The sequence below is a fragment of the Petaurus breviceps genome, unplaced genomic scaffold (assembly GCF_028583685.1).
Source record: "Petaurus breviceps papuanus isolate PSGF00001 unplaced genomic scaffold, PetGlider_PUasm1.0 558, whole genome shotgun sequence".
Lineage (NCBI taxonomy): Eukaryota > Metazoa > Chordata > Mammalia > Diprotodontia > Petauridae > Petaurus > Petaurus breviceps.
This window is the reverse complement of record NW_027186376.1, coordinates 376365-399119: the sequence shown is the minus strand read 5'-3', so window position 1 is coordinate 399119 and position 22755 is coordinate 376365. Positions and strand designations below refer to the sequence as shown.

The window sequence follows — 22755 nt, the reverse complement described above, 5'->3', positions numbered from 1 at the left end:
ACTGAGGCCAGTGTCTGACACCAAGGCATTCCAAATGTGATCTTTGGTGACTTCCTAACCCAAGCACTAGCTATGGGAAAGGAACAGTGATGATGGCATGGGGGGTATCTGTGCCCATCGGTGCAGCCAGCCACACGTCTGAGCTGGAGCTGGGCCACACCCAAGGCCAAGGGCACCCAGCGGGAAATCTCTTCGACCACTGTCCTGCAACACGTGTTGGGGAATCCTTGCCAAGCGACTATGGAAAAGGAACCAGTGACTGGCTCGACTCCTCCAGGGCAAGGCCTCCACTGGGCAGGAGAGCAGGGCAGGGGGAAGGCTGCAGGGCTAATTCTCCCACAGCCTCTGCTGAGGTGGACAACACACTTGCCTTAACTCTCCCAGGTTCCTTTCGGTTTCGACATGGTTTACCAGGCCCTGGGGCTGCCCTCCTCACAGGAGCCCCCTGGTGAGATGGATCCCAGTTCAAATAACATTTATGGGGCAGCTAGGGGGCACAGTGAATAGAGCACTGGCCCTGGAGTCAGGAGGACCTGAGTTCAAATCCAGCCTCAGACACTCAACACACTTATTAGCCGTGTGAACTTGGGCAAGTCACTTAACCCCAGTTGTCCTGCCCTTCCCCCTCCAAAAAGTAAAAAAAAACAAAAACAAAAATCAAATAACATTTATAAAGGACCTACTAAGTACCAGAGAGAGCTAGTCTCAGGTCCCATCTCTGATCTATCCCTCTGCATGACCCTGGGCAAACCACTTTAAAACCTTAGAGTCCCAGGAAAGTCTCCAAGACAAACTTGCAGGATGGTCGTTGATGAAGAATTTCTTCACCAGGTATTCTCTGCACTGGGGTCCTCAACGTGCAGCACTGGGGGGCGGTCCTTGAGACCCTTTCACGGGGCACTCAGGGTCAAAACTATTTCCATAATAATACTAAGACATTTTCATTTTGAATGTGGTAATGAAAGAAAAATTTAAGCCACAGAAATGTGTGTGTGGGGAAATTAAAAAATCATTTTGAAGCATATTTAAGGGGCTTTCAAAATGAAAGCCCAGCGAATTCAGAGGTTTGCATGACTGTCTGTAGAAGAGGGGTTGTATTTGTTTTCTCAATGGGTGGGGGAAAGCAGTGGAGGGAGGGAGAAAATGCAGAACTCACAATCAAGATAAGAGAAATAATTTTTAAAGAGACCTGCCTAATGCTAATGAAGTCACATACCTGGGCAACAAAAGCACTGTGGTAGCCACGGGATATGAAGGAGAAACTTGCCTGGTCCCTGATCTAAAGCTTGTCATCCCATGGGGTGACAGGACACGTCTGCAGACAGGTGCTATGTGGGGGCTGGGGGTCTGAGGAGTATGTGAGGATGGGAAGGGCTCGGGAGCAGATGGAAGAATCAGGGGAGGCTTCCAAGGAGAGGAGGCACCGAAGCCAAGCTTTAAAAGAAGATGGTTCTGGAAGGTAGCAAAGACTAAAACAAGGCAGGCGATGAGTGGCGGGATGAGACTCGTCCAGCTGGGCTGGGACATGACCAAGAGGAGTGGGAACTAAGGCTAGAAGGGGGGTGGCAGCCAGAGCCACACTGAGGAGGCACTAGGGAGCCCCAGAAGGTGTCTGAGGAAGAGTGGGACGGTCAGTCTGTGTTAGGAAGGTAGCTCGGGCAGCTGTGAGGAATTGCCTGGAAAGGGAAGCCAGGTGGGTGGGAGGGTTCAAGCAAGCAGTGGGGAGGGCCTGTACTAGGGATGCTGCCCACTGTGGAGGGGCCATCAAACCGCCTTGGCCATGGGCAGATGTGGGAGAGGAGGGAGGGGAAGAGTCAAAGGGGACCCCGACGTGGTCAGCCTGGTCACTGGCTTGAGGCTGCTTCTGGCTTGTTCCTGTCCCTCCTTGCCAGTGTCCCAGGCTCTCTCTCTCAGTATTCCAGGGCTGAATGGAAACTTGCCCACTTCCCTGGCCCAACTGGCATGCCAACACCTGCCCTGGCAAAGAAGACACCACGGGCAGGCTGACCCCCAGGGCCTGGCAGGGATCTGGCTGGAGAGTATACTTTGTGGGGATAAAAACACCAGCTTGTTTGGCTCCCATCTCAAATGAGAACCGAGGGATAAAAGGCTGGACTGGGGAGTAGGGAGGGGCACCCCAAGGTGAGGCTGAGGAGCGAAAGGGCCAGAACGGGGACAGTGGCACCTTCCAGGGGATGGAGGCAAGCACACACCAGCCTGAGACAGGAGATGGTACAAGTTACATTTATTGGGAGAGAGAGGTGGCGGTCCCCACAAATGCTAGGCTCCCAATGTCCAATCTCCACTTGGGTCCTCTGTGCCAGGTGAGCCCTGCAGAGCTCATCTGTGGGACTTGGGGGAAGGCTCTCATTCCCTTACATGTCCCCCACAGCCTCACAAGAGACAGGCCCAAGCCTCGGGAGGAAGGGCCTGACAATGGTCCCCAGATGGCCGTACCCTGGCACTCTTCCCTCTAGGATCCTTCCCCTTCATGGAGCCACCCTGCTCAGCACTAAGACACTGGCAGGGCCCCCTGCTCCCCATGGTCCATATTCCAGAGACGGTAAAACTCGGCAAAGTCTACGTAGGGCTCCACCCGACCATCCTCATCAGGCTGGAGGGAGTGGGAGGGGCGGGAGCGGAAGAGACCCCCGTCAGAACTGGAGCTGCTGCTCTGGGTATGGGTGTTGGTGGACTGGAGGGTCATGGTCGGGCTTTGGCTGCAAAAGACAAGAGGGAGCAGACATGAATTTGTCTTCCCAACCCAGGCCTTCTTTACCAGGGAGAATCCAAGCCTTCCAGAGGGATGAAAGGCTCTAATGCTTTCCCAGGTTCTTCCCCAAAGGAATTCCAAGCACTTTGGAACCTCTCGGAGGAAGGGAAGGGAGAGCGCTTTCTCTGTCTCCCATTGGAGGAAACCAAAATGGCAGAACTGCTGGACTTTCCTGGAGAAGCCAGGTCTCCTCTCCCATCGAAAGGCCCTTCCTACCATATTCTACCTTCTTTAATGGCAGACTCGGCCTCTGACAATCCCAGGACCACCCAAGAGACCACCCAGTCAGAGGGGATTGGTAGGAAAGGGAGTGCAAATGCCCTGGGGACCCTCCTTCTACAGACAGGCCCAGGGGAGGCTGGGGGGCTGCTGTTCTGAGGCCCTCCCCCCACTGGGTGTGGAGGAAGACAAGGCAAGAGCCCTGGGGACACAGAAGAAAAAGAGGAGGGAGACTTGGCCACGCCCCACCCAGATGTCCTTTTCAATGGCGGCATCCCACTGTGAGCGAGTTGGCAGAGGCCACCATCCCCTGAGTGAGCTAGGGGCCACATCTCTATTATTCTGCAAGGGATTGGAATGTGGAAAGCAGGCCGGTAGCTGGCCTGGCCTGAGCATATGAATGCAGGAGGCCGGGCTGAAAGAAACCTGTCGGACAGGTCTGCTGTTGTGAGGGGCCCCTTCCTCATGCCCGACCCCTGCCCCATCCCCCAGACCTTCTCCGTGACTGTGTTTATCCAAGCTCAGAACAGTCACCGCCAAGGCAGGGGCCCCAGATTCCACAGCAGCAAAGGAGCCAGCAGGCCCTGAATCAAGCCCAGGCCACTGCCTACAAGCACGGTCCTTCTATCATGGGAGCACAAGCAGAAAACAGTCATGGAAAACTAGGAAAAAACACTGTCTAAGGCCGTGCTGTGCGTCTTGAGTCCAGGCCAAACCTTCACTCTGTTCCCGAATGCTCTGCCTGCCTACAGTGGTCCAGCCCCGGGAGGAGGGGGCACAGATCAGAGGGAGGCCTGGGTCTGGGCACAGACTGGCACTTACTTGGTTAGGGTGGGCGTCACCTCATCCAGGGTGGAAGCGCTGTGAGCACCATTGACCATCTGTCCCTGGGAGGGCATAACTAGGGACAGCGTCACACTGGTCTTGCTGGTGCTCTGGGCACTGGAGTAAGGCACGGAGACGGGATACACGCGTCCTCCTAGAACAAAGACGCCCAGAGACTGAGCCTGGGTCTCTGCCCAGCCCCTCCCTCTGGCCGTCAGCAGTTTCATCTCCACAGCTCCTGCATCCACTCCCCTCACTGTCAAACCCCAGGATCAGGACCGTCAGCCAGCCCTTACCTGAGCAGGGACATCCTGAGAGGCAACCAGCCAGAGGACACCGAGGGGGAACCCCCCCACACCCCATCTACACCTGACCCACTCTGGTGGTCCCCTCCGTCACCGAGAGCAGCCACTGAGATGTCTGCACTGAAAAGGCCCACGTGCCCCCCAGTCCCAGGGGCCTCCCACATCAGCAGCCGTGCCCAGTGCTCTCAGAGCGCCTCACACCCACAACTGTGTGGGACCCGCCAAGCACACAAGGAGAGGAGGGGAGAGGCTGAGAGCAGAGCCCAAGCTGCTGCTAGGACGTTCTGGGGGCCGTGGGTCCACTGAAGAAAATCAGGAGGCTTCTCCCTGGCCCAAACATCCTCTGATTCTCACAACGACCTCACAAGCAGCACACTTAAGCTAGCAGCATGCCCACTTTACTGGCCAAGACACGGAGGACGAGTCCCCCAGGGCCGGCCCCGCTCTCTCCTACCACACGAACACAGACAACGGCTGGGCTGTCATAAAACGGGCAAAAATGCAGAGAATGCACCAGGCTGGCAACAAGCTGCGAGACAACCTCCCCCACCAAGCGAGGCATGGAATGCCCGCCTGCCCGCCCGCCTCCAAACATCCCAGAGGGCCTGAGCCAGATGAGCAATGATGGGCAGATGCAGGGCGGAGGAGCCAGCTGGTCACGTGGAGAGAGGGAGGGGGAAGAGGGGACAGACTGTGCCCCCAGCATGGCTGCAGGGCCGGCTGGGGCTGGGACCCGAGAGGGGAGGACTGCTCTGAGACGCAAGGACGAGAGCAGGTGAGAAGGTTCCAGAAGGGGTGGGCTGGGGGAAGCCGGAGGAAGGCCCTGCTGGGGTCCCCTCTGTGTGTCCTGGGGGCGTGGAGAGGATCCCAGGAGAGCACAGGTCAGTGACCTCATCTGTGAAATGGGCTAAGAAGAGCTGCCCCGCCCCCTCTGAAGGTGAGGAGCTCTGCCTTGGAGAGGTCAGGATGTGGCCTCCAAACACACACACTCACAGGCACTCACACATACATGCACACACACACCACACACAGACACATTCATACGCACATACACACTCTAACACTTACACACATATGTGCACAAACATGCACATACACAGTCACACACACATGCACACTCACTCATACTCACACACATACACACACTCACCCACACACACGACAGGCTCCTCTCACAACATCGGGGGTCACTCTGGGCAGCCGGCTCTCAGCAGCAGCGCTGACACCCCGGAGTGACCGGCCTTTCAGGCACCACCAGCCTGGAATAACTCAGCCACGGTTCCTGGGAGCTGGGGGAGCCCGAGCGCGGATGGGAGGGAGCCCTTTGTGGCCTCTGCTGGGCAACACGGGCACGCGTACCTTGGGCTGGGGTCAGGGTGGGCTGGCTCATCTCGCCCAGCGAGTACCCAAAGTTCCTCACCAGCAGGGTCATGTCCTCATGCCGGGGGCAGAATGCCGAACGTTCCCCACCGCTGGCAAAGGTGTCCCCGTGGATACGTTTCACCCGGTCCACCACGGCCTGGGCCACGGCATCCAGAGAGGGCTGCTTGGCGAACTCCGTGGCAATCATTGCAGCAATCTCCTAGAAAGCCCCAGCAAAGCAAAGGTAGGAGTAGATGCGGCCTCCAGCCACTGGGGAGAAGAAACCCCAGGCCACAGCTGGCCAGCTGCGGGAGAGGGTCACCCCCAGCTCTGCTGAGCACCCTGAAAGGGGCATTGAGCACGAGGCCAAGTCAGGAACCTGACCTCGCTGTGCGATCCCAGGGAGACCATGTAACCTCAGCTTTCCTCATCTGTGAAATGGGAACAATAACAGCCGCTACGTCCAGGGCTGTGATTAAATGACATTGTAACTGTACGGCGCTGCAAGCGTGCCTAATTCTTAGGAAGCCCTTGACACATGTCTGTCACCATCATTACTATCACCCCTCCCTCGCCCCGCTTCTAAACACACAGGCACACACACTTCCTTGTAGCCCAGTGGTGAGAAGCCATGGAGCACGATGGCCAAGGGCTCCGCCCACTCGGTGCCCTGTGGCAAGGGCAGAGAGGCCTGCGATGGCGGCCCAAGCACCGCCCCCCCCCCCCCACGGACCCTTCTCCATCCCAGCCCGGCCTCACTGTCCCATCCACAAGATGGACAGTCTGGGTGCTCTTCTGACAATGAGGAGGGGCCCTGCCCTGTGCCCTGAGGCTCCTGGGACCCCAACGAAGAAGGCCTTGGCTCCAGGGCCTCAGTTTCCTTATCAGTGAAGGGGATGAGAACACCTGCCCGGCCCCATGTCCCAAGTCCACTGTAACAACTGAGATAACAGGTGCACTTCAGAGACTGAGGGTTATTATTCTGCAGATGGGATTCTTTATTTACCTTTTATAGGTGGGAAAACAAGGGACACACACACGTGTACACGCACACACCTTATCTGCTCAAACACACATGGAGCTAGGACAAGAACGCCGCTGTCCTGATCCCCGCCTCTCCCCCTCAAGGGTGTTGGCTGTATGGGTCGGTACTGTGACAGAGGGAGGGAGGTGGACTGGAAAGAGCCAGAAAGGCAGAGGTCCTGGCTGGAGCCCCAGGCAACTCTCCAGGACTAGAGGCAGAGCAGCTGCCCATGGGCCTGGCTGGAGGGAGGCCCACAGAGCCTTTGCTGCAGTGGCTGCTGGGACTGCCCGCTCCCCTTCAGGCATCTCCGCAGAGTGGACAGTGAGTCCTTTACAAGAGCCCCCATAGGGGAGGAGCATGAGCAGTCTTAGCCCCTTCTACAGGGTAGTGGAGGCTGGGAGAGGGGCCATGCTGCCTCTCGCTAGGGTCAGGGACAGATTGAGCCCCACACTCCTGTGGTTTCTCTCTTTTATCTCTTGGCCCTTGTTACTCCCCATTTCAGGCCCAGGAGAGCCGGCTACTTGTCCTTCTGCTTGTCCCCAGAGCTGTGGGCTTCCTTTTCTTTCCTCATGTGTGTACGATCAGCCCAGGCAGGGGGGGCCACAGAAAACATGGATGACCCTGGCTTACCGGCCCGGGTTGGGCCCCTTTTCCACCCACCACTCCCACTGTTCTCTGCTGGCCACCAGGGGACCGAGCCGCTTGGCCAAGCCAACCTAATGTCACTGGGGAGAGAACAGTGGAGGGTCCTGCAGCACTGGCCTGGCACCTCCCTGAAAGCAGCTCTGCCAGGAACCAGCCTGGACACCCCCCAAAATGCTGCCCGGCTCACCTGATTGGCCTGCCCTGGCCCATGGGCCGCCTCCAGAGCTTTGTAAAGCCCCTCTGACATCAGCACCAGGAAGCCTGTCACGCCCTCCAGGGGCTGCCCTCCGTGAATTTCTGGCTCCGCAATGATCGGCTTGGACTTGGCAGCGCTGGAGGAAAGAACCAGAGATCGCTTAATTCTGAGAAGTCGTTCATGGGCTTTCACGCTGGTCAGCCTCCAAACAAAAACAAAGGAAGGAAGCGGGAGGAGGAGGAGATGGTGCTGGTCAGGGTAGTGACACAAGCCAGTCCTGGCCCTCACAGAGCTGCCCTAAGTCCTCCCTGCACCCAAGGTTGGCAGTGCTCGCTACTTCAAGGTCTCACTCTGCCCATCTGTCCCAGCCCCCCACAGGCCCGGTCCTGCCACGGGGGCCACATTGCTGGGCGACAACTCTGCCACGCCCTCGCCAGTTCCTTGTCCTTGGGGTCAACAGCCAATCCTCGGACAGCATAGCCTGGAGGCCTGACCACCCTGGCCAGAGTCAGTGCCCTCAGGCTTCCTCCAGCTGCGGGAAGCAGAGAGCGGTCAGAGGCAGAGCTTCTCACCCAAGCAGTTCGATGTCGCTGTAGCCGTATTTGACCTTGTAGTCCCCGATACGGCGAGTACTCTCTTGGCCCCCAATGGTCCCCACCTGTTTGATTTTCCCGGCATCCAAACCTGCCAGGGGTGAAAAAGAAATCCCATTGATTCCTCTGGTCCAGAAGCTCTTCAGTGTGGTCTGGGGCCTCAGAGGGCTTCCAGAGACCCTTTCTCACAGGGTCTGAGGTCAAAGCTATTCCCATAATAAAACTAAGATGTTTTCGTTTCTAACATGGCAAATGGTGATCGATATAACCCCTTCAAACAAAAGCTCTTTGGAGTCTGCAATCTTCAAGGTGTAACAAAGCTCTGAGACCAAAGGTCTGGCGACTGATATTCTAATTATAAGGAAGAGCAGAAAAGGCACCCAGGGACAAAGCTGAGGCAATGGGAAAGGCAGTGTGATGCCATGGGGGCGGGCAGTGCCAGCCTCGCAGGGCCCTGCCAGGATCTGCAGAAATGTGAATCCACTGTCACCCCCAAGCCATCCCCACGCAGGGCACTCCCCAGCGAGGACATCTGCAGCACCAGTCAATTGAAACCCTCTCCACCCGTGCCTGGCCAGACTCCCCACGGCAGGGCCCAGATGTACCCAGCTGGGACAGGCGAAACAGCTCATCCTCATTTTCCGTGGTGTGGTCAGCATTCAGCTGGGTCACCTGCAGCCCATCTCCGGTGGCCTTGCAGAGCAGTGCACGGTTCGTACCTGAGACCAAAGAAGGCGGTCAGCAGCCAGCTATGGGAAGGGGAGGGGAGGATCCGAAAGGAGAACAATTAAACAGAAAGGATGGAAAGAGAAAGAGAAGAATGGAGAGAGAAGGCAGGCATTTCAATACACTGCTGCTGTGTGAAAAGAGAAAAGAAACCAGGCAAATGCCATGTGTGTCACTCAGGAGAGAGAAGACCTGTCACCAAAAATCCAACCTTCCACAATTTTTCTTCTTTAAACAGAAAAGTGATATTGACGTCTTTCATTTTTTTTATTGATCACACCTAAGCATGCCTCTCCCCTTCTTCTGTGATGGAGCAGGAAACAAAGGTAAGGAGACTTCACGGGTCCTCCCGGAAATGGCCTCTAACAGCCCACACAGCGCTCCAAGCCCCCGGCCCAAAGGAGCCCCCCGACCTTCCCAGAGAGCAGGAGCTCCCAGGGGCAGGTCCTCAGGAGCGCACTCCCAAACAGCCTCAGCAGTGGGCAAGTCTGAAGCATGCTGATTCCCCAACAAATTGGCCTGACTTTTGCTCCTCAGAACGCCAGCTTTATGTTCTCGTTCCCCCCACCCTGCCAGCTGGAGACTCACCAACATTGGCGATATAGAGCTTGTTGTTGAGAATGACCGCCACCACGGCCATCGCACCGCCAGAAATCTCTCTCTCCAGCACCTTCAGCCTCTCCAGGATCTTCTGGTACTGAGATGGCAGCTGGTGCTGAGGGACCCCCTGTAACACAGAGAGGCCAGGAGGCCTGACATAAACCCAGCCGTCCCACCAGCTCTTCAGAACTACCCAAGAGACCTCACGAGAGGGTGAGAGGGTGGTGGTGACAAGAGCGGCCTGGGTCACCACAAAGTGGATTCTAACTTGCAGGCAACTCCTGGCTGCCCAGGGAGGGATCCCTGGTTGCAGACCCAGAGCCTTTCAAGGGTCACTAAAAGAGACCATGTGGGAGATGGGAAAGGATGAGGGTGTGAATCCCAGCTCTGCTCTCCAACACCTGAGTGAGCTTGAGAGGCCCTCTGCCTCTCTGGGCCTCAGTTTCTCCCTCTATAAGATGAGACAGCTCAGATCGTTAACCTTTAAGGTCCCCTACGATGCTAAAAGTCAAACCAATCTGTCATCCCTTGCAGCCTCACCTGATCAGGCTGGTCACCTGATGGAAAACACTCGAGTAATTTGGGACCAACAGGTCCTGGGAACCAAGGGAGCCAGAACTGCTTGATTCAGTCAGGACCCCAGGTTCTTCCTCACCGGGGTGGGAGGGGAGGCAGGAGAAGCTGTTACCTCTGGCAGCTGGGACTGGAGGCTTGCCTTCTCTGCCAAACCATCATCAATGGACTCCAGAAAGCTCCTTTCCACAACATCAAAAGCCTAGAGGGCAAAGGACAGGAAGGTGAATCAGAGCAAACACGCATCCTATTCCTGAAGCACTCACTAATCTGATTTCAGAGATTCTTTCATTAGATAATAGCATGATCAGATCTTCAGGGCCATGATAAGGCTGACTCTTGCAGATGAGGAACCCAATGGCCAGTCCAGATCTCTTGACCATGGGCCTAGAAAGTCACAATCCTAAAAACAAAGGATATGCCCATCCCCCTGGACACCTGGGGCTGGGAAGAGGTCGTGTCAGCCCAACAACCCAGAGGCACTTGCTGCCATATCTCACAACGATCAGGGCTCAGCACATGTGTACCATGTGAAGGAAGATGTCATCCCAAACAGGGTCATGCCCCACCTCAGCCAGGGCTCTCCCCTCCTCCGATCCCACACCTATCCTTGCAAAGAGAGCATGGCACAGGAGAAGATGCTATTGCCAATGTCACCCCTGCCACCTCCACGGCCTACCAGTGGGTGACTCTGGCCAAGCCCAGAAGATGGGCATCAGCACACTGGTATCTCCTACCTCGTGGGGTGGCTGTCAGATGCCCCATCAGTGACCACAAGGATCTCTGGCTAAGGCCACACGATGATTCCCTGAGAGCCCAGACAAGAGCAAGCTGATGGGGACAAGGGCACGGCACAGCTTCACGTGCCTGGGGTGCCGGTGTGTGGAACAGGGAGACGCTTGTTTTTCTTGGCTCCAGAGGGACAGGCAGAACGGGGAGCATGGGGGACGCCGAGGAGAGGCATTTTTTGGCCCAGCATGAGGAAAAACTCTGTAGCGATGACAACGGTCCCAAAGCAGAAAGGCCCACTAGGTCAGGGCGTGAGCTCCCCGTCACCACTGGTCCTCAGGCTGGGGATGCACAAAGACTTGTCAAGTGCCCAGGAGGCTCACCTCCTCTTCTCAGCTCACTGGCGTCCACAGACTCAGCACAGAATCCGCCCCCTGCCTTCCCTCGACATCTATTTTGTCACATGTTGCTATTTTCACCTTGTCTCCCCCAGACTGGGAGCTACCTGAGGGCAGGGACCCTTCTGGCCTTTCTCTGTATCTCCAGCCCTTGGCCCAGGGCCTGGTGCATAGTAGGTGATTCACTGATGCCTGCTGACTCTTGACAGACTGACCTGACTCTGCGCTGACTCGTACAAGCCTTCCCAGGTTTCCCACTATTTCTTGGGGTACAGTAATATCTCATTCCATCCACACGCAGTCCTTTGTTCAATTATTCCCCAATGGATGCCCCCCCAGCCTGGAGTTTCCCAGAAGCACTCTCTTCTGGGAGAAAGGGACCAAGGACCACCTTCTAGAGGATGCCTGTCCTGAAACCCTTAGCTGCAAGGGCGCCTGGAGGAAGCAGGAAAGGAGCTGCTGGACTGGGAGAGATTGAAGAGGAGAGAGAGTTGGGAAGGTGTGGGGGCAGTCTGCTGATGAGGCTAGGAGGGGATGAGACCAGGGGTCCATGGAAAGGGGACATCTGAGAGTTGGGAAGGTGGGGGGTGAAGAGGGAGCCTGTGGAGGGAAAGCATTAAGGTCCCTTCCAACAATGGCAGGGAGTCCGTAAAACAAAGGACTGGGGAGACCTGCATTATTGCACTTAGCAAGTGGCCTTCTCCCTCAGCTCCAGGCCCCCAGGGAGCCAGGGCCTCCCCGTCTCTCCTTCACAGGAGCACAGCAGGCCATTACCTGGAGCAGGACCCGCCTCACGTCGGCCTCGCTGTGCTCAGCGTTCAGCTGGCCCAGCAGCAGCTCTGCCGACAGCCTCTGGCCCACAAAGTTGGCCACTCGGTTGCCATCATAGCCGTTGAACACCCCGTAGAGGAAGCAGTTGTTCTCGCTCCTGTCAGAAAGGAAGGAAAGGTTCAGGCTGGGATACCCCCCAAGCACAAGGGGAGGCCTGCCATGGAGGAGCTTCCTGGCTCTCCAGTGTCAGCCATCACCCGGGCATGGAGAAGCGAAGTGGATTCAGAAGCGGAGTCCTGGGGCCGCAGCCTGGCTCAGCTTCGCACTAGCGATCTAATCCCGGCCGCGGTTTCCTTCTCTGGTCCACACCCGGGAAGGTCCCTTCAAGTTTCACACCTTATGCCCCTGTGCTCCTCCTCCTGTTTCTGCACTCGTGATCTTTGCCCTGATAGGTTCCAGGGGTGCCCTTGTGCTGTGGGGGCAGCTACACCAGGCTATGTCTCTGAGCCCACAGCGCAGTGACTCACCATGCTGTAGTCCTATGGATGCCCCGTGTCAGTAACACTCACAGGGAACAATGCGGTCAGGTTATTCTGCTGGGAAGCCTCCCTCCCAGGGCAGGGCACCAGCCCCGAGCCTCTCACCTAAACTTGAGCCAGTTATCCTCCAGCGGGTGGCTCTCGCTGCCCTTGCCGTCAGCAGAGTAGGTACGATTTGGAGCAGAGCCAACTCCAGAAAGCTGGCAGAGAGGCAGGTCATCGGTCCAACTTGGCTGCTGCTCCTGGGGAAAGACGAAGAAAACAGGAGATACACCCCCCCCCTTTCTTCCATGACCCAGCCTGGTCTTTCTCTTCTCAAAAAACCCCAGCAGACTGAGCACAATCCTCCCCTACCATCCCTTCTTCCATTTCCAAAATGACTGTTCAATGAACAGATGAATGGAGAGAGCTCTCTGCCCTTTACAGCATCTTACACCTTGTGAAGCTTATAAACATGCTCACCAGGAAGGTCTCTGTACAAACACTGGAATCCAGGCCAGGATTTTATGGCAATCAGCGTGTTAGAAAAACAAAGCAAAGCACACACTTTCAACCTTCAGATGTTTGACTGAAAACGATCGAAAATCTTTCATGTCAAATAATCAATAAACATTTACTGGGAGCCTCCCATGTACCAGGCACATGTGCTAAGTGCTTGGGATACAAATAGAGGCTAAAGACAGTTGCTGCCCTCAGAGAGCTTACAATCTAAAGGGGGAGACAACAAGCAAGCTCGAGACAGGATCAACAGGAGATAATTCAGGGAGGGAAGGCTCCCTGTGAGAGGTGGGAATTTAGCTGGGACTTAAAGGAAGCCAGGGAGGTCAGCAGTCACAGCAGAGGAGGGAGGGTGCTCCTGACGAGGACGGTCACAGAAAAGGCTGGAGCCAAGAGGTGGAGGGCCAGTGTCACTTGAACAAAGAGTAAGTCCTGGCAGTGAGCTGTAAGAAGACTGAAAAAGGGAGGCGGGGAGAGATTAGGAAGGGCTTTGAATGTCAAACAGCATTTTGTATCTGAGCTGGGAGGTGACACGGAGCCACTGAAATTTACTGAGTGTATGTCTGTGTGTGTGTGTGGGGGGGGTGTCACAATCAGACCTGCGCTTCAGGAAAATCTCTTTAGTGGCTGAACGGAAGGTGGACCAGAGAGAGGAGAGACTGGAGGCAGGCAGACCATCCCACCCCGCTCCCCCCCCCCCAGCAATTACAATCATCTAGGTGTGAGGTGATAAGGTTGTTCTTCACAGGGCAGTGGTGTCAGAGAAGAGAAAGGGGAGTATGGGAGAGATGCTGCAGAGATGAAGGCGACAGGCCTTGGCAACAGCTTGGATATGGGGAGTGAGAGACAGGGAGGAATCCAGAATGACCCCTAGGGTGTGGGCCTGAGGGGCTGGCTGGCTGGAGCCATGCTTTACAGTAAGGTGGGGGGTGGGGAAGATAACGAGTTCAGTTTTGGACACAGTGAGTTTAAGATACGTCTGCTGACATCTAGCTGAAGACATCTCAAAGGTAGCTGGAGATGAGAGACTGGAGGTCAGCAGAGAGATTGGGGTGGTAAAGATAGATTGGAGAATTATTGGCGTAGTAATTAAATTAAATTAATTAAATCCATGGGACCTAATGAAATGATCAAGTGAAATGGTTTGTGTCCCAGCAGGTGGCCTCATCCCTGGCACTGGTTAACAACACTTGAGGCCTGACAGACCCAGCCTCTACTATCCTAAGCATCAAAGGAGACCTGAGACAGGACACGCTTCCGGCCTTCACAAAGCTTCTCTCTCTAGTCACAGGGACACAACATGTGTACAAATAAGGCCTATGACATAATATCTACAGATCAGAAGAGACTGTAAGAGGATGCAAGGTATACAGTGTTATAGGAAGTCCTGAGAAGGAAACATCTGTCCAATTGAGAGAACCAGAGAAGTGTTCACACAAGGACAGTCAGCATTTGATCGGGGCCTTAAAGGATGAGGAGGATTTTAAAGGTCAGAAACAGAGGGGGAGGGAGGGGAAACTGGGGGAGAATCTGCACATTTTGGGCATTTATTAAACTATGTGCAAAGCCTTGGGGATACAAATAGAGAAGTCAGACTGTCTCTGCTACCAAAGAGCATTCTAATGGAGGAGACAGCACCCGGAGAAGGTTCCAGCTGCCAGTCAGATGGGTACATCCCGTGGTCCTTAGGGGGCCAGGGCAAAGCAGATGGTCAGGCTTTGTCTTTAATGTCATTGCCAATGATGAAATCATCTCATTTTCTGGTACTGGACCACTGGCCAGGCCAAAGACTTTGGTGATAAGAACTCTCCTTCCTGGGTCTTCCAGAGTTGCGGCTGCAGCCCCTGCAAGGAGGAGCTCTCCTCAGGCTGCACCTCCCTGGGGGTGGCTTCCTAGGATGGTGGTGAGGGCCCGGGGCTGGTAGCACAGCTATTCCCAAGGCTTTCAGGCTCAGGCTCCTGGGCTGTCTCCATTGGGTCTGATGAGGGGTGACAGTGAGAGTGGTGGGGATGGCAGCCTGACCCCTGCTGCCTCCTGTCTCTCCCTGAGGGCGCCCTGCTCCTCCAGTGGGGCTGCCTTGCCTCTCCAGTGTGGCGAGGCTGATGGGGATGGCTAGCTCCTTCTCCACAGAAACTGCCTCCCCAGGTGATAACTGGGCTGGGAGTAGAACGAGTGCTCTGAGAAGTTGCATGTGGAAGAAAGCAGGTGGAGTTGAGAAAGATTACCCAGAAGTCCTCATTTTATCACAGCTGCCACAGGCTACAAAGCAGTGTTGTCTTTTCCCCCCTTTCTCAAATTTCTTAATACTTTTGGGAAAGCTCTTGTATTTTCAACACATGTATTCACACAAACCCACCACTTCACCCCAGCCCACATGGTTACAAAATATCCTCACATCCTGAATACAAACCAGTGTGTGTGTGTGTGTGTGTGTGCTTCCCAATGTGTAAAGATGATGAGTCTCTGTACTAATCATAGCCTGTCGCACATGGGCTTGAGACAGTGTAAACATACGTAAGCGTGCTTAAGAAGGAGTCATGTTTTAAGTGCAGGAAAACAGGCCAAGAAAGGGAACTGTTCCCCAAACACGATCTCTAAACACTCTCTGCCTATGAGGCCGGGCCAGAGCGAGGGAGTCACAGCCCTGCCTCTGCCTCCCGCCAGCTCTCTGACTGTGGACGAGGTCACTCTGCCTCTCTGGTCTTTGTTCGCTCATCTGTAAAACCCAACTGCATAAGGAGAACGAAGATTTCAAATGGAAATGTGGGCTGTGATTATCACTGCACAGCAGCTTCCTGTTTCACTGTGTGACTCTGGAATGGAGGTTGATTTTTCCAATGCTTTAAAAGCGTCTCCATTAACTGCACTCTTTCCAGGAGCCCTGATTTCACAGCTGGGAGGGCTCTACTCCCACTAGAGATGCAAATCCTGGCCTTCCACATCCAGCTGGGGACGCTTCTTCTGGGTCCAACTTCCCAGAGCGCACGCTCTGGCCAGAGCCACCAGGAGGCGCCAGAGGAGGCCATTACAGCACCTGGGGGAAACACCTGCCCAGTGGGTCATCTCACAGTCCTAACTGGCAGAGAGATGAAAGGCTGGCCCCCGGCCAGGAGCGTTACAAAGCTGCACTTCTTCCTGTGGTCCTTGTCTCCCCGAATGTCCCATTTCTTCACTCCCGTCCCAGCCACCTCCTAAGCACAATTCTGAAGACTCCTTGGGATACATTTAGGCTACTTCCAGTGCGTGTGCATAGTGGAGAGGCGTGCTCTGGCACTGATGCCTGCTCACAACCAGGGCTTTAGCAACATGGCAGAGGTCCTTTAGGGAACACTACACTCAGACTCTCTCACACAGGTAGACAGCCAGAGACGATGCCGTGGCTGCCCACAGGGCACACTCCAGTGTGGGTAAACTGCTTTCTGACTTGATTTCCTTAACCACGCACAAAGTCCTCTCCTTCCACCTTCGAGGGATTGAAAACAGGTGGTCCCTGAAGACTCGGCATTTGTAGGGCACTGGCCAGTCTTGACAGTTCTTTCACATTCATCGACTCCTTTAGACTTGGCAACAAGCCCCATCAAGCAGAAGTGACTATGCTCATTCCACAAATGAAGACACTGGAGGCTCAGAGAGGGTGACAGAAGACTTGCCTCACAGACACAGAGGCTGGGTATAGAAATCAAGCCTCAGTCCCAGTCCCCTAACCTACCCTGCCTCCAGCTCCAGCTGGGCAGAGCATTTCTGCTGCTATGATCATAACGGTTTACATAACCCCTCCTTTTATACGGTAGTTTCCAACTCTGGATTCATAGGATCAGAGGATTCGGGGACAGAAAAGAGTACCCGGTTGAAGCCTACATTTCAGAGGTAAGGAAATTAAGGTCCAGAGAGAAGGGCCTTGCCCAAGGTCACAGAGGTTAGAAGAGACTCAGGCCTTCCACCAACTGACTCCTGCCTCTCTCCACAACTTTCCAATAGTCTTTTAGACATCACAAGAAGTGGGACTGAGGCCTGCCCTGCCAATCACTAGACATGCCACCAATGGGAACCAGTCATCTCCTCGTCCACTTCCCACCGTCCTGTCAATGCAGGCCGGCCTCTGCCTGCAGCTGCACCTCCCTCCCAGGGAGGCTATGCAGATGGAAGTAAAGACCATTATCATCAATATCCTTCAGTAAGACCTTACTGCATCAGGGCATGGAGCACACCCCAGGCTAAGTGATTCCAAGGGATCTCATGGCTGGAAAAGGCCTTGGAGGTCTGCTAGCTCAATCCCTACCTGCCAAAGAATCCCCTTTATCACAACCTGACAAGTAGCCACTCAGGTGTGCCAATGGAGCACGAGTGGCATTAATTCCCATGGTCCTAGAAAGCACAAGCCTGGTGCTGACTAAGAGGCACAGAGGAAAGGCACCACTGGCAGTGTTGTGAACGGATCCAACCACTCCAGGGAGCAATCTGGAACTATGTCCAAAGGCTGATAAAACTGTGCACGCCCTGTGACCCAGCAATACCACTGCTAGGTCTGTATCCTAGAGAGATCAAGGGAAAAGGAAATGGACCTGTACGTACAAAGATGTTTACAGCAGCTCATTTCTTGGGCAAAGAACTGGAAATTGAGGGGGTGTCCATCACTTGGGGAGCAGCTGAACAAGCTGTGACCTATTATAGTGATGGAATACTGTTGTGTTAGAAGAAACCAGCTGGAAAGCGTCAGAAAAACCTGGGAAGACACACATGAACTGATGCAAAGTGAAGTGAGAAGAACCAGGAGCTCTCCGTACGCAGCAGCAGCAGCAGCAGCAGCGTGTACGATGATCAGCTGTGACTGACGTAGCTATTCTCAGCATACAATAATCCAAGACAATCCCAAAGGACCTGTGGTGAAACATGCTATCCACCTCCACGGAAAGAACTGAGGGGGTCTGAATGCAAATCAAAGAAAACACTTTTTTGCTTTTTCTTGTTTTCTTTTTCTTTTCTAGTCTGTTTTTTCTTTCACAACATGACTACCATGGAAATATATTTTGCAAGACCACATATGTATAATCTATATCAAATTGCTTGCCTTCTCAATGATGGAGGGAGGGAAGGGAGGAAGGGAAGGAATTTGGAACTCAAAATTCAAAAAAATGAATGTTAAAACATTTTTTTACATGTAATCAGGGAAAAATAAAATATTAAAGCCAATAAATATGCTTTCTACTAAAAAAATGAAAAGGCATAGTTGGAAAGAGCACTGAGTTTGGAGTCTGAGGCCTGAGGCCCAAATCCTAGTTCTGCCTCTGTGACCTTGGGCAAGCCTCAACCACCTACTGGGGACACAGTTCTCTCATCTATAAGGGTTGTAAGGCTTTTTCCAGTCTTTAACCTATGATTCTGTGATGCAGGTGATGAATTCTTTTTGGTCATGAGAACTCCTGAAGATTAGACAGAGGCTGCAGTCTGCATTAATGGAAGAACCTGGGACTTCCTGAAATATTAAAGTATCATCAACAGGTTATAGCAGAGACTGGCTCATCAAAGGTCCAGGCTCTGACAGGGATGTCTTCATCTAGCAGCCCCCACCCCCAACAATATCATGTCTGCTACCCCACCTATGCTGAATCAGCACCTGCTGCCCACCCCAAACACTGAAAATTTCCTCAAAAGAGGGAGACACACAGTCACACCCACAGGGTCCTGCCATAAATGATCCCAGGCTTAGGGCTGGAAGGAACCTTAGAGATTGTCTCACCCACTGCCCTCATTTTACAGACAGGAAGATGAAGGCCCAGGGAGTAGAAGGGATTAGGTCAAGGCCATTCATATCAAACATGGCTCTGCTATGTGACCATAAGAATGTCACTCCAACTGAACAGGCTTTTATTTGGTTTCTGCTTTTTCTCATATGTTCCCAATGGCTGAGTACATAGAGACAGAGCAAAAGACTGCTCCCTGGAGTCAGAGGACCCGGGTTCAATCCCACCTCTTCTAACTCTGTAACTCTGCAAGTCAACGATGCTCCTTTGGCCTGTTTCCTTGTCTGCCTACATCAACAGTTCTCACTGTGTGGTCTGAGGACCCGAGGGTCCAGAACATGCTTTCAGGGGGTCCACAAGGCTAAGCTATTACATAATAACACTGAGACATCATTTGCCTTTTCCATTTTCATTCTCTCTCAAGTATAGAGACAACATGATCTGAGAATGAAAGACTGGGCTGCAAACATGAATGAGTTGACATCTCCTCTTGAATTGTGCTTTTACCTTACAAGCAGACAAGCCTGTGGATGTGGCTGAACTTGCTGCTTTTTGTGTATTCCTTTGGCATCAAGACTCCTTGATCACAAAAGATCTGGGTGAGCGGTTGGTCCCCAGCACAAGTGGTGCTGAAGAGGTTCTGTGAATCTCATGTTTTATCCTAGTACAGCTGTGACGGACACCTGTACTGACTGTGGAGAAGGCTGCTATCGTGGCGCAAACGGCGGCCACGGGCACCCAGTGCACAAGGGGCCATCATGCTCTTCAGCACCATGCACTCACAGCAGAAAACAAAGCCGGTTTCACTTAGGAACGTCCCAGCCAGAGCAATAAACATCACTAATCTTATCAAATCCTGACCCGGGAGCACACATTTTTAATGCTTCACATAATGAGATCAGAAGCAGAATCACCCGGGCAGTGGCTGTCACTAGAAAAGCCCATGTAGCTGTGTGAGCAGGGATCACTTTTTCCTGGATCACCATTTTTACTTGAAAGACCCACAAACGATGGTCATTCAGACTTGGGCATCTGGCAGACACTTTCCAAAAAATTAATGAAGCAAACCTGTCACTGCAAGGAAAACGAGTAATAGTATATTGTTTCCAGTGATAAAATCTGAGCTTCTGAAGCAAAACTGGGATTTTGGAAAACTTGAATCTGTCACCATGGGTTTGACAGCTTCCTGGTGCTTAGGGGCTTCAGATGAGATCGGTGATCAATTTAACAAATCTGACCTTGGGATACTGTACAATAAAATGGGTCAACATCTGGAAGACTGACACCAAACGACCAATGCACGAGGTCACACACTCATCCATGAGTAAAAGAGCCAAAGTGCAAGGTGGACCAATGGATGCTAATGTAACAGAGGGTGAAAAGTTCGGTCATCTGGTGTCAGGAGACACATTTCCACCCCCATTCTTGAGTTTTGGTGTAAACTCAAAGAATATCCACAACAGTCTAAAAAAACCTCTTCAAAAGCTCCTCCCTTTTCCAGCTCCATCTCCATGGGAGGCCAATTTTCATCTACTTCAACCAAAACAACTTACTGCAATAGGCTGAATGCAGAAGCAGACAGGAAAACTGAATTGTCTTCTATGAAGCCAGATGTTAAAGAAATATGCAAAAAGATAAAACCATGCCATTTTCCCCCTAAATATTTTTGTTTTGAAAAAGTTGTTTTTCATAAAAATGTTATTTATGTCAATACATAATGGATTTATTATTAAATGAATTAATAAACATTTTAAATGTCATCACTTTAAATTTCTAATATTATAAGTATGAATAGATGTAATCCACATAAGCAAAAACTATTGGAAGGGGCCTCAATTTTTTTTTTTTTTTTGCTTTTTGGAGGGGAGAATGAAGGGCAATTGGGGTTAAGTGACTTGCCCAAGGTCACACAGCTAGTATTAAGTGTCTGAGGCTAGATTTGAACTCAGGTCCTTCTGACTCCAGGGCCGGTACTCTATTCACTGTGCCACCTAGCCACCCTGGTCCTCAATAATTTTTAAGAACGTAAAGAGATCCTGAGAGAAAAAAGGTTGAGAACCTCTGGACAAGATGGCGCCTAAGATCCCTTCTAGCTAAAGAACTAGGCTCCTATAAAACAACGGCATGGCATGCCCTGCCCCCCCCCCCCAATCCTTGGTGGTGGCTTTAAAAAGTTTTAGCAAGCACCTGACATAAAGAGGGATCCTCATCTGACAAATGCCAACCTTCAGAGTCTCAGAAAGAGTTCCTTCTTTAGGCCAGGCCTGATTCAGTGGGGTGGAGTTTCCGCAAACATTTTCTCCCTCTGAACCCTTTTACAAACAAACTTTATGGTCTCCCTGGTCTCCTCTACCGAAACAGATGCTGCAACTTACCAGTCAGAGAGACCAGGTGGCCTGCCAGGACCATAGAGTCTGCAGGTGTCAGAGAGTGGGCTTGAAGCCTGGTCATCCCAGCTCTGAGGCCAACTATAAAATCTACTGCCTCTTAAAATACACTGGGCTCTACTGTTCTTAGTGACTAGCAAGGTAGGGTTGTACCTCTTTGGTTAGAAGAGGCAGCATGAAATGGAAAGGAGTCGGTGGACCTGAGTTCAAATCCTACTTTTGATGTTTATCATTCAGGTGACATTTGGCAGGTCATGTCCCCTTTTCCAGACCTCAGTTACCTCATTCAGAGAACTCAGGGGATTAAATGAGAAGACCTCTAAAGTCTAGGCCTAGGACCCCCTCCATCCCCATCCTGGTATTGGCTGGGTTTGGCGTCAGAAGGCCTTGCCATCCACAGTCACTGACAGCGTGACCTCTCGGGCCTCAGTTTCCTCCCCTGTAAAGTGAAGGAATCAGACTAGACGACTTCTGAGGTCCCTCCTAGTTCTGGCCAGAGGGGTGACTCCCTGGTCTCAGTTTCCTTTTCTGTAAAAGGGGCTGGTCATGATTAGGACGCCCTTGCAACACTCCCAGCGGGCTCTGAACCAGGTTACAATATAACCGCGGAAATGTTTAACAAAACAAAGAGGACACAATGTAGCCGCTGTGAACTTGCGGTTTTCTAAGACTCACGGATCCTTTTCTATTGGCTTTGACCCCACCGGACATCCACCTCCGGAGCTAAGATCCCAAGCGTCTGGGGCTGTGTTGAGCTGGGGAGGATGCCCAGAGCGCAGGAAACAGGCCCTGCCCTCGAGGAGCCTCCATTTCTTCTCCTCCCGGTCCCTCTTCCCCCAGGCCCACCGTCCAGTAACATTGCAAGGAGCACGTGGGCTGCCTCTAGCCGCTACAGCACAAGGCGCATGCGCCGCCGGGCGTGAGAGGGAGGGGAAACCTACGCACTGCTAATCGTCCTTCCCATCCCCACCACCGCGAGATGTACGCACCCACCAGTCCAGCCCCGCGAGACCATAACGCTATCAATGCGCGAGGCCCGCCCCTCCCACCGCTCAGCAATGCGCCTGCGTGCCAAAGTTCCTATTCCCGGTCCCCCGCAAGAGGGCGCGCGAGACCGCATCAGAGTAGGACGAGGTAAACTGAGGGTCCCAGCGCGCACGCGCCACGTGAGGGGGAGGGGCGCCATCCGTAGGCAGAGGGAGGGGCTGCGGCGACGAGGATGGGATAAGAAGGGGAGGTGGGGGGAGCCTGGTCTGGCCGGGCATTAGGGCGTCCTCCCCCCTAGGCTGAAACGAACCGGTTTCTCCCTCCCCCTGGCCCAGCCCATCCCGGCCCCCAACCCCGAGGCCGGACGGCGCCGGCCCGCGGGTGGCTTCCTCACACTCTGCAGCAAGCTCCTCCTCTGCGCCGCCATCTTGGAGGGAACCAACCCCCACCCCCTCCACCACCACTAAGGCCGAGCAGGCGAGCACAGTCAGTGGCTAGAGCGGCCGCTTTCGTTTAGAAGTACGCATGCGTGTGTCTGGGAGCGGTGGCGAAGTGGGTGGGAGGAGTCAGGACAGGAAAAAACCTCGCGGATCTTACTTAATGGAGCATGCGCGCGGCGACCCCTGGCGTCCATCCGGGGCTTGGCGCCGCTGCCCGGCCGCGCAGGCGCCCTGGCTCTGCTTTGACTTGGCTCTCCCAGTGGGGCGTAGTGTGGTGTTTGTCGGTTTCAGTTTGGCGCTCATAAAAGCTGTGTGTCCCATTTTACAGATGAAGAGGTCGAGGCAGTCACCCGCCCAGGGTAACAGCCGCTGTAAGGAGCGGGACTGACTGAACCCAGGGTGATACCGGCGCCTACACCTTCCG

The 22755-nt window shown here is 53.6% G+C and overlaps 1 protein-coding gene across 1 annotated transcript; it reads right to left on the bottom strand.

Moving 5' to 3' along the window:
- Nucleotides 1-2228: 2228 nt before the first annotated feature.
- Nucleotides 2229-22440, bottom strand: TAB1 (TGF-beta activated kinase 1 (MAP3K7) binding protein 1). Its single transcript, XM_069102845.1, has 11 exons — nt 22286-22440; nt 12384-12520; nt 11743-11896; nt 9957-10043; nt 9257-9395; nt 8548-8661; nt 7922-8033; nt 7341-7485; nt 5482-5704; nt 3815-3971; nt 2229-2720 (listed from the first exon to the last, which is right to left on the bottom strand). The coding sequence occupies exons 1-11, from the start codon at nt 22316-22318 to the stop codon at nt 2513-2515; spliced, it is 1509 nt and encodes a 502-aa protein (XP_068958946.1). The 5' UTR covers nt 22319-22440; the 3' UTR covers nt 2229-2512.
- Nucleotides 22441-22755: the final 315 nt, after the last annotated feature.

What these genes read in the sequence shown, in the direction of transcription:
- TAB1 (XM_069102845.1), bottom strand. Translation starts at nt 22,318, where the DNA reads ATGGCGGCGCAGAGGAGGAGCTTGCTGCAGAGT. An exon ending in CACCCTGACCCCAGCCCAAG is followed by an intron (nt 3,972 to 5,481) that starts GTACGCGTGCCC and finishes TCTTTGTTCTAG; the next exon opens with GAGGACGCGTGTATCCCGTC. An exon ending in GTGACGCCCACCCTAACCAA is followed by an intron (nt 2,721 to 3,814) that starts GTAAGTGCCAGT and finishes TGTCTTTTGCAG; the next exon opens with CCAAAGCCCGACCATGACCC.